Source organism: Oryctolagus cuniculus, chromosome 13, assembly GCF_964237555.1.
Source record: "Oryctolagus cuniculus chromosome 13, mOryCun1.1, whole genome shotgun sequence".
NCBI lineage: Eukaryota > Metazoa > Chordata > Mammalia > Lagomorpha > Leporidae > Oryctolagus > Oryctolagus cuniculus.
The window spans coordinates 1,712,962-1,724,021 of NC_091444.1; the positions used below are offsets into that span (position 1 = coordinate 1,712,962).

General features: G+C 64.3%; 1 protein-coding gene across 10 annotated transcripts in view; it reads left to right on the top strand.

The window, feature by feature from the left end:
• RGL1 (ral guanine nucleotide dissociation stimulator like 1) overlaps positions 1–10,206 on the top strand; it is a 197,367-nt gene extending 187,161 nt beyond the window's left edge. For all 10 annotated transcript variants that reach the window (XM_070055004.1, XM_070055002.1, XM_070055001.1 and 7 more), the window contains 5 exons: positions 1,611–1,700; positions 3,779–3,965; positions 5,180–5,428; positions 8,899–9,013; positions 9,298–10,206. In XM_070055004.1, coding sequence (XP_069911105.1) covers positions 1,611–1,700; positions 3,779–3,965; positions 5,180–5,428; positions 8,899–9,013; positions 9,298–9,485 — 829 coding nt within the window. In that variant the 3' untranslated portion in view covers positions 9,486–10,206. The remainder of the gene's footprint in view (positions 1–1,610; positions 1,701–3,778; positions 3,966–5,179; positions 5,429–8,898; positions 9,014–9,297) is intronic.
• Positions 10,207–11,060: the final 854 nt, after the last annotated feature.

Genomic DNA, 11,060 nt, shown 5'->3' on the forward strand with positions numbered 1-11,060 from the left:
GGTGGTCATTCTCTCTACGGTCACTGCCATCAGAGCCCAGCCCGGTGGTCACTCTCTGTCCACGGTCACTGCCATCAGAGCCCAGCCCGGTGGTCACTCTCTGTCCACGGTCACTGCCATCAGAGCCCAGCCCGGTGGTCACTCTCTGGTCACTGCCATCAGAGCCCAGCCCGGTGGTCACTCTCTGTCCATGGTCACTGCCATCAGAGCCCAGCCTGGTGGTCACTCTCTGTCCACAGTCACTGCCATCAGAGCCCAGCCGGGCAGTCACTCTCTGTCCACGGTCACTGCCGTCAGAGCCCAGCCCGGTGTTCCTCTATGATCACTGCCGTTGGAGCCCAGCCCGGTGGTCACTCTCTGTCCACGGTCACTGCCATCAGAGCCCAGCCCGGTGGTCACTCTCTGTCCACGGTCACTGCCATCAGAGCCCAGCCCGTGGTCACTCTCTGGTCACTGCTGTGGAGCCCAGCCCGGTGGTCACTCTCTGTCCATGGTCACTGCCATCAGAGCCCAGCCTGGTGGTCACTCTCTGTCCACAGTCACTGCCATCAGAGCCCAGCCGGGCAGTCACTCTCTGTCCACGGTCACTGCCGTCAGAGCCCAGCCGGGTAGTCACTCTCTGTCCATGGTCACTGCCATCAGAGCCCAGCCCGGTGGTCACTCTCTGTCCACGGTCACTGCCATCAGAGCCCAGCCCGGTGGTCACTCTCTGTCCATGGTCACTGCCATCAGAGCCCAGCCCGGTGGTCACTCTCTGTCCACGGTCACTGCCATCAGAGCCCAGCCCGGTGGTCACTCTCTGTCCATGGTCACTGCCATCAGAGCCCAGCCCGGTGGTCACTCTCTGTCCACGGTCACTGCCATCAGAGCCCAGCCCGTGGTCACTCTCTGGTCACTGCTGTGGAGCCCAGCCCGTGGTCACTCTGGTCACTGCCATCAGAGCCCAGCCCGTGGTCACTCTGGTCACTGCCATCAGGGCCCAGCCCGGTGGTCACTCTGGTCACCGCTGTGGAGCCCAGCCCGTGGTCACTCTCTGGTCACCGCTGTGGAGCCCAGCCCGTGGTCACTCTCTGGTCACTGCTGTGGAGCCCAGCCCGTGGTCACTCTCTGGTCACTGCTGTGGAGCCCAGCCCGTGGTCACTCTGGTCACTGCCATCAGAGCCCAGCCCGTGGTCACTCTGGTCACTGCCATCAGAGCCCAGCCCGTGGTCACTCTGGTCACTGCTGTGGAGCCCAGCCCGTGGTCACTCTGGTCACTGCCATCAGAGCCCAGCCCGTGGTCACTCTCTGGTCACCGCTGTGGAGCCCAGCCCGTGGTCACTCTGGTCACCGCTGTGGAGCCCAGCCCGTGGTCACTCTGGTCACCGCTGTGGAGCCCAAGCAGGAGCTCTGTGGCAGCTGTGTCTCTGAGACGCACAGGGATTCTGATTGGCCAGCGCGTCTTAGTGGAAGTGCTTGGGGGTGTTAGCGGTTAGGACGCAGTAGCTGGCTGGGCCAGGCCGCAGGTGAGCCCGGCCGCAGCCGTGGCAGGAGCACCGCACACGAGGGTCCCCATGCCGGGAGGCGGCCGGGGTTGACGTCTGGCCTCACGAGCGCCCTTCTCCCCCCAGCTACGCCCTCTCGTGTGAGGTTGAAGCGCCCGCCGAGGCCAGCACCACCTCGCCCAAGCCCCGGAAGAGCATGGTGAAGAGGCTGAGCTTGTGAGTGCCGTCAGGGTGTGGGGACGGGGTCACGGCGGGGCACCAGGCCCAGGGAGGGACAGCGCGTCCCTGGTTTCTCTGTCAGCCACCCTGTAAGGCCCGCCCAGCCATGCTGTCTCCAGCCCAGAGCCCGTCAGGGTGTGGGGACAGGGTCACGGCAGGGCACCAGGCCCAGGGAGGGACAGCACGTCCCTGGTTTCTCTGTCAGCCACCCTGTAAGGCCCGCCCAGCCATGCTGTCTCCAGCCCAGAACCAGGCTCTCGTCACAACCCATGTGAAGACCTCCAGTGGTCTGTCCGGAGGAGCCAGAGTCCTCGCACAGGGTCAGGCCCACGTGACCCACCCTGCCACAGCCGCCAGGCTTGTGCCGCCCGGGCCCTGGCACCAGCTGTCCCCACCGCCTATGCTGCTCCCCTCCCACCCTCGCTGGCTGCACTGGCCGACAGTGCACGCCGATCGGCTAGACAAACCGAGGCCGGGACCAGGGACGCTTAAGGAACAACACATGTCTCTGCTCCCCAGCGTGACCCACGAGAAGGTCCTTGTCTCCCCGTGCTACAGGGCAGGAGCGCGGGCACAGACAGCCCCCGGAGGAGCCGGATTCAAACCCCCAGTCTGGCTGAGAGCCTCGTGTGTAGCCTCTGCCGTCTAACTTTAGTGGAAGTTAACGAAAGTTAACTTTGGGGAGGAGGAGAGGGTAGGAAGGTGCAGTGGGAGTTGAAACGTCGGGGAGGCAGATGGTTTGTTCAGACTGTGTGCTTTGATCGTAGCCATTTTTATACAAGAACCTCAGAGGGGGCCTGGTGGTGTCGCAGCGCGGTTCAGCCGCGGTGCGCGGCACTGGCGTCCACAGCGGAGTGCGGTTCAGCCGCGGTGCATGGCGCTGGCGTCCACAGCGGAGCGCCTGCTCAAGTCCCGGCTGCTCTGCTCTGCTCTGCTCTGCTGATGCGCCTGGGCTGGCAGTGGGAGTGGCCCAGTGGGAAGGTGTTTCTGTAGCCACCGTCTGGCCCAGGGGAGGCTCTGGGTGAGGGGTGTGGGTTCTGAACACCCCTTTCAGAAGCAGGAGCCCGCCTGTGAGCCCTGTGGCGCTGCTCTGCGCCCCAGCCCAGCAGCTGCAGGGCGAGCCCGCGTCGGTTCCTGCGGGCCTGTGGCTTGCACGGGCTTTCCTCGCCAGCTTGCAGGCTCAGCTGCAGTTCCAGCCACTTCTGCTGAGCTGTTCTGCAGAGCAGGGTGTAGGTCACTGGCTTCACCAGACGGGACAGGGGACTTCCTCCTCCGTGTTCTTTTTTTGACAGGCAGAGTGGACAGTGAGAGAGAGAGACAGAGAGAAAGGTCTTCCTTTTTGCCTTTGGTTCACCCTCCAATGGCCGCCATGGCTGGCACACTGCGGCTGGCGCACCGCGCTGATCCAAAGGCAGGAGCCAGGTACTTCTCCTGGTCTCCCATGGGGTGCAGGGCCCAAGGACCTGGGCCATCCTCCACTGCACTCCCAGGCCACAGCAGAGAGCTGGCCTGGAAGAGGGGCAACCGGGACAGAATCTGGTGCCCCAACCGGGACTAGAACCCCATGTGCCGGCGCCGCAGGCGGAGGATTAGCCTATTAAGCCACAGCGCCGGCCCTCCCCAGTGTTCTTTGTTTAAAAAAATTCATTTTCATTTTATTTGAAAAGTAAAGAGACAGAGATCTTGCATCCTCAAGTTCACTCCCCAGATGCCTACAATAGTCGGTCTGGCCTAGGGCAAAGCCAGGAGCCCAGATCTCGGTCCCCCGTGGGGCAGAAACCCGAGTTCTGGAGCCATCGCCTGCTGAGTCAGGGCTGGAACAACACGGAGGCCGGCATCTCAGCCCTGCCCAAAGCATCTGCCCAGCCCCGGGAGCCCGGAAGGGGCGGGTGTGGCCGCTGACCCGCACGAAGCAGTGTGTGTCCTTGGGAGGCTGGGCGAAGCCAGCTGGGGTAGGACAGTCACTCCTCTTTGCTGGAAACTGTTTTCCTGAGAAAGCAGGAACTTACAGAATGCTGGGCGTGTGGGGCCCCCGGGGCTACAGCCCAAGTCTCGGCCGTGTCTCCCCCCCGCAGGCTGTTTCTGGGACCTGACATCATGGCCAGTACCACGCCCACCAAAGAGCAGCCCAAGTGCACGGCCAGCGGCAGCTCCGGAGAGAGCATGGACTCGGCCAGCGTGTCTTCCTGCGAGTCGAACCCCTCGGAGGCCGAGGAGGGCCCCCTCACTCCCGTGGGCACACCTGATGAGCCTCAGAAAAAGGTGGGCGTGCAGGGGCCGCGGCTCCCGGCTCATGGCCCACAGCATTTTGGAAGCTTGTCAGGAGCCGGGAGCGTTGCATTCGGCCCAGGGCCCCTTCCCCACAGAAACGGGTGGGTTTGCTCCTTTGGCCTTGACCTGCGGGTCTACAGGCAGGAAGGGAGCTGAGCTCACACAGGTGAGGGGCGGTGCGCAGAGTGGGAGGGGCAGCTGGTGGGCAGAGCTTGGCCCAGTGTCCTCGGTCCTCTTTCTGAGGCGCAAAGGTGGAGCCAGTCCTTGGGCAGTGGGCAAAGCCACCACGCTCACATTGGGCCACTGTGCGGATTCCCACGGGGACAGGAGCACAGGAGTGGGCAGCCGCACAGTGCAGGGCCCCGGGGCGCAGCCTGCCGGAGTCGGCAGCCTGGGGAGGACAAGGGGCCGGAAGCCAAAGCCCGTGCCGTGTCCCGCGGGAAGGGAAGGTGACAGAGAAATCCTCGTTTCTCCACGACTTCCCGAGTATTTCCTGGCACGGAGCTGGGAGCGTCCCAAGCTGGCTGTGGTTTTCTGCACTGAGAATTGAGAAAGTGAGCGGACCTAGTGGTCTGGGGGCAGGACTTCCTGGTGAGACGGAGGCGTCCCTGCGTGGTGTCGGGCGGGAGGCGAGGCTGAAGGCCGCTGGCTGCAGACTCCCCCTGCCTGTCCTGCAGCCGATGTGGACGGTGGCAGAGCCGCTCCCAGGCGGCGTCCCCTGGGCCAGTCTCTGTAATGAGATGGCGGTGAGCGGTTGGGAAGCAGTCGCGCCAGCCTGCCGCGGTGGCGGCGCCGTGTCCGTCCACCAGCACAGGAGGCTGTGGCTCCGTGCCTGCCCGCTGCACGGGACGCGGTGCACGGAGCCCAGCTTCTGCCTGGGTGACCTCTGCAGGCCTTTCTAGCACGTATGAGCCTCCTCCGACAGCCTTCTCTCCTGGTCGCAGAACCTGAGCGAGGGGTCAGGGTGGCTTCCGTGGCCGCGGGGCGTGGCTGCAGCTGATCGGGCGCCGAGCTCTGGCCGCAGGGCGTCTTCAGTGCCCTGCACCTCAGAGCGGCCCTCTGCTGCCCTCTGCTGGTCAGCGTCCCTGAGGCCCGCAGAGAAGCAGGACAACGTGGCACCCTGCGTGTCACCTGCGGGCTGGGGAGTAGGTGGGGTCTGCCGGCCCCCATGCCCTTGTGACCACGCCTGCCCGTTTCCCCTCCAGCTGTCACAGTCCTCCTCGTGTTCCTCTGTCCACTCCACGGACACAAGTTCCTCAGGGATGTCGCCCTCCAACCCCCTGTCGTCCCCTGCGTCCTGCAACAGCAACCCCAAGACCCACAGGCGCTCCGTGTCGGGGACGTCCATCACCTCGACGGGGCAGCCGCCTGTGTACAACCAGCAGAACGAGGACACCTGCATCGTCCGCGTCAGCGTGGAGGACGGCCGCGGCAACATGTACAAGAGCATCATGGTAGGGCCCTGCGTGATGGGGTGCACACGCATGTGTGTGCACACGTGTGTCTCAGCTGTGCCTGGGGCATGTGTGCACACATGTGTACCTCAGCAGTGCCTGGGGTTTGTGTGTGCACACGTGTGTGTCTCAGCAGTGCCTGGGGTGTGTGTGCACATGTGTGTGTCTCAGCAGTGCTTGGGGTTTGTGTGTGTGCACACGTGTGTGCCGCAGCACTGCCTGGGGTATGTGTGCACACATGTGTACCTCAGCAGTGCCTGGTGTGTGTGTGTGCACACGTGTGTGCCTCAGCAGTGCCTGGGGTGTGTGTGCACACGAGTGCGTTTCAGTAGTGCCTGGTGTGTGTGTGTGCACACGTGTGTGCCTCAGCAGTGCCTGGGGTGTGTGTGCACACGAGTGCGTTTCAGTAGTGCCTGGGGTGTGTGTGTGCACACGTGTGTGCCTCAGCAGTGCCTGGGGTGTGTGTGCACACGAGTGCGTTTCAGTAGTGCCTGGGGTGTGTGTGTGCACACGTGTGTGCCTCAGCAGTGCCTGGGGTGTGTGTGCACACGTGTGTGCCTCAGCAGTGCCTGGGGTGTGTGTGCACACGTGTGTGCCTCAGCAGTGCCTGGGGTGTGTGTGCACACGTGTGTGTCTCAGCTGTGCCTGGGGTATGTGTGCACACGTGTCTCAGCAGTGCCTGGGGTGTGTGTGCACACGTGTGCCTCAGCAGTGCCTGGGGTGTGTGTGCACACGTGTGTGCCTCAGCAGTGCCTGGGGTGTGTGTGCACACGTGTGTGCCTCAGCAGTGCCTGGGATGTGGGTGAGCACACATATGTGCCTCAGCAGTGCCTGGGGTGTGTGTGCACACGTGTGTGTCTCAGCACTTCCTGGGGTGTGTGTGCACGTGTGTGTCTCAGCAGTGCTGGGGTGTGTGTGCACACGTGTGTGTCTCAGCACTTCCTGGGGTGTGTGTGCACGTGTGTGTCTCAGCAGTGCCTGTGGGTGTGCTACTGGTGTGTGTGCACACGTGTGTGCCTCAGCAGTGCTTGGGGTGTTTGTGCGCACGTGTCTGTCTCAGCAGTGCCTGTGGGTGTGCTACTGGTGTGTGTGCACACGTGTGTGCCTCAGCAGTGCTTGGGGTGTTTGTGCACACGTGTGTGTCTCAGCTGTGCCTGGGGTATGTGTGCACACGTGTGTGTCTCAGCAGTGCCTGGGGTGTGTGTGCACACGTGAGTCTCAGCACTTCCTGGGGTGTGTGTGCACATGTGTCTCAGCAGTGCCTGCGGGTGTGCTACTGGTGTGTGTGCACACGTGTGTGTCTCAGCACTTCCTGGGGTGTGTGTGCACACGTGTTTGTCTCAGCAGTGCCTGTGGGTGTGCTACTGGTGTGTGTGCACACGTGTGTGCCTCAGCAGTGCTTGGGGTGTTTGTGCACACGTGTCTGTCTCAGCAGTGCCTGTGGGTGTGCTACTGGTGTGTGTGCACACGTGTGTGCCTCAGCAGTGCTTGGGGTGTTTGTGCACACGTGTGTGTCTCAGCTGTGCCTGGGGTATGTGTGCACACGTGTGTGTCTCAGCAGTGCCTGGGGTGTGTGTGCACACGTGAGTCTCAGCACTTCCTGGGGTGTGTGTGCACATGTGTCTCAGCAGTGCCTGCGGGTGTGCTACTGGTGTGTGTGCACACGTGTGTGTCTCAGCACTTCCTGGGGTGTGTGTGCACACGTGTTTGTCTCAGCAGTGCCTGTGGGTGTGCTACTGGTGTGTGTGCACACGTGTGTGCCTCAGCAGTGCTTGGGGTGTTTGTGCACACGTGTCTGTCTCAGCAGTGCCTGTGGGTGTGCTACTGGTGGGTGTGCACACGTGTGTGCCTCAGCAGTGCTTGGGGTGTTTGTGCACACGTGTGTGTGTCAGCTGTGCCTGGGGTGTGTGTGCACACGTGTGTCTCAGCACTTCCTGGGGTGTGTGTGCACATGTGTCTCAGCAGTGCCTGTGGGTGTGCTACTGGTGTGTGTGCACACGTGTGTGCCTCAGCAGTGCCTGGGGTGTGTGTGCACACGTGTGTGCCTCAGCAGTGCCTGGGGTGTGTGTGCACACGTGTGTGCCTCAGCAGTGCCTGGGATGTGGGTGAGCACACATGTGTGCCTCAGCAGTGCCTGGGGTGTGTGTGTGCACACGTGTGTGCCTCAGCAGTGCCGGGGGTGTGTGTGTGCACACGTGTCTGAGCAGTGCCTGTGGGTGTGCTACTGGTGTATGTGCACACGTGTGTGTCTCAGTGCCTGTGGGTGTGCTACTGGTGTGTGCACACGTGTGTGTCTCAGCAGTGCCGGGGGTGTGTTCCTGGTACATATGTGCAGGTGTGTACATCAATAGTGCATGTGTCGTTTTACACGTTAAGAATTGCTCAGACTGGGGCTGGCGTTTGGCGCGGTGTTAAGATGCTCACGTCCCACGTGGGCTCCTCCTGATGCAGCCCCAGTGGGCAGCGGGTGGCTCAGGTGCTCGGGAGGCTGCCACCTACAGGGGAGACCTGGACTGAGTGTCCGGCTCCTGGCCGTGGTCTGCTCCGGTCACGCTCGTGGGCGTTAGGAAGGCCTGGTGGGAGAGCTCTCGGCCTTCCTGCCTTTCCAGTTGGACAGGCAGGTGGTTACAGTTGCTAAGGCTGGTGTCACCCTTTCAGGACGGGCAGTGTGGTGGCTCTGCCCGTGGAGGCAGGCTCGGGGTCGCTGACTGCACCTGCAGCCACTGGCGTTGGCAGGCTGCTTCCCCGCCGTTATCTGGGTCTTCCTTGAGGGTGAGGGGTCGCGCAGGCTGGAAGTGCTGTCCGGGCAGTGAGCAGCCACTCGCGGGCGGCAGACCAGCTGTTGCGGGCGGCTTGGAGCGGCCTGTGTGTTCTGACCTGGTGGCCTCTGGAGCCTGCACACTGCCTCTCGTGGCGGTGGCCCTGGGGGTATGGTTTGGCACACGTGGTACTAGAACAGACAGATCTAGCACGGCCGAGTCTGTCACGGCGGAATCCTACATCGTGATCACGCCTGTCTGCGTGGTCTGGGCGGGACCTCTCATGTGAACTCACGGCGTGCAGGCACCGTGTCACACGCCCAGAGGAAAGCTTTGTGAAGGCCCCAGCGGTGGCTAGGGCCCGGCTCCGGACAGAGGGTCACAGGGTCTGCTCCCCAAGTGCCCACGACAGCCAGGGCTGCGGCCAGAGCCAGGAGCACGGAGCTCTAGCCGAGTTTCCCGTGCGGGTGGCAGGGGCGCAGGCCCGGGGCCGTCTCTCACCACGTTTGCCAGGGCTCCAGCCGGGAGCTGGGTCAGAAGTGGAGCGGCTGGGACCTGAGCCAGCTCGTGGATAAGGGCCGGCGCGTGGCAGGGGCGGCTCAGCCCTGTGCGCCACAGCTCCCGGCCCGTCTCCTTCTGGAGTGGAGCAGCTGCCTGGAGCCGCCCGTCCGTCGGTGCGGCCACGCTCAGGAGCCGCCTCTGTCCCCACAGCTGACGAGCCAGGACAAGACGCCCGCGGTGATCCAGCGGGCCATGCTGAAGCACAACCTGGGCTCGGAGCCGGCCGAGGACTACGAGCTCGTGCAGCTCCTCTCAGAAGATAGAGGTGCACCACGCTGCCGTGGGCGGGTGGGCGGGCGGGCAGGCAGCCCCGGGGCCCTGCTGGGCATGTGCCGGTTCCGGGCCATGGGCCCTGGGCCCTGCCCTCCCCAACTCGCAGGTGCAACAGGCCGTGCTGGTGTGCGGGCGCGCCTCTGCCGTCTGCCTAGCTCTGCGTTGGGGCAGAGTGGGGACCGCGCGTGCGCACTCCACTCACCACCCGGAGGCCGCGGGCATGGGCCGGCCGTGCGCCCTCCCCGCCGCTGAGCGCCTCCCTCCTCTCCTTTGCAGAGCTGGTGATCCCGGACTCGGCGAACGTGTTCTACGCCATGAACACCCAAGTGAATTTTGACTTCATCCTGCGCAGGAAGAGCCCCGTGGACCAGCAGGTGGCGCTGCGCAGCCGGAGCAGCCTCACGCTGCCCAGGACGGCCAGGCGGGGCTGCTGGGGCGGCCGGCACAGCAAGGTCTCCCTGTGACGCCAGCAGGGGCTGCGTCAGAGCACCACAGGCATCGTGGGAAACCGAGCAGGAGGAGCGGCTCACGGAGACCCTGTGGCCCACGTGTAGCCCACGTTTATGGACACGCGTGTGCTTGGCATGTTTGTGTGACCGCAGGGGCCTGGGGGCGGAGGTTGCGCTTCACTGGGGAAGTAGAGACCGAGACCCTGGTCTTCCCCCTCCCGGGTGGACGCGTCCTGTGGCCAGCGACCTGGTGCCCAGCACCACGTCTGAAGGTTTCCTTCTTGATCGAACCTGCTGCAGAGGCGAGCGCTGCCCGGGTAGGACCTGCCCGTGCCGTGTGCCGCAGCCCTGGCACCGCCGACGGACGCGGCAGGGTCGCTGTGCAGGGAGCCGAGTCCCTGGGCACTGCTCAGCCCATGCCATGGCGGCGTGGGCCCTGCAGACCATGTCTCCCGGAGGCGTCCGCGTCTCGCCTGCTGTGGAGAGGGACGCGAGAGCCCCCTTCCTCTACACGGGCCAGGCAGGCAGTCCCCAGGGCCCACGCCGGCTGCCTCGGTGACACTGCTCGGTGCCAGCACCACTCTGCCTGCCGGCTCTGGGCCAGCCGCAGTTTGACAGAGAAGCCATATGTAGGACATCAGCGTGCGTAAGCACTCCCAGAGTGTTCTCTTTAAGCAGAAATTCTCAAAATACCGGGTTTTATTCCGAAATAAAGAGCGCGTGCCCGGAACATGCAGTGCGGGTCCTGGTGCAAGCTTGTCCCGCTCCTGCCCCGGCCCTGGCGGCCCCAGGCTGCAGGGGCTCCTCGGGTTGGGGGTCCGCGATATGGACCCGCGCGCGCCCGCGTGGCCTCGCTCTCCGTGGCCTCTGGCAGGCTGGACAGTGGCCGCACGTGCTAGAGCGTGGTCGGAGTGGGGAAGTGGGTGCGTGTGTTTGCTTTGTCAGTGGAAATCCGAGTCCATGGAACAGGGCTTCCAGCGTCCCGGTCGCCAGGATCCCGGTGACGGCGCCTGCCTGCTCCTCTCCCTGCGCCCTCACCTGGCCACCCTTCGGTTCAACCACCGACCGGGCGTGGGCCCTAGTGGCACGTGCTGCGGGACCCACTGGGGCTTATGTACAGTCCGACGCCCTAGGCCCTGCCTTCTGGCTGGGGTGAGTGTCGTGGGAGGGAACAGGGCTGAGGCCGGCGTCACGCCCCGTGCCCGGCGCTGAGCTTCCCACAAGCCCTCGGGCTTAGTTCCAGTGGACTCCTGGGTGGGCCCAAGTCACCACATTCTCTGAGCCCTTGGGGGTTCTAGGAAGGGCCCAGCTGTGTGTGAGACGGGGACTGGTGGGGGGCGGTGGGGGGTGGGGGAGTTCTGTCTCTGGGAGGAGGGGACTGCGCCTGGTTTCAGGACCCGTCCGGAAGTGCAGTGCCCGTTTTGTCTGAAGACTGCGCGGGCTGGGGGTCTGTGTTCACGCTGACTCCCAGGGCTTGGGGGCAGATAGGGCGGCGAAACCTGCAGCACCACGCGGGCCTCGGCCGCCCTTGGGGTCTCCCCAGAAGGCCCAGGCCGGCTGCAGCTGACGGAGGGCGAATTTCCCCGGAGA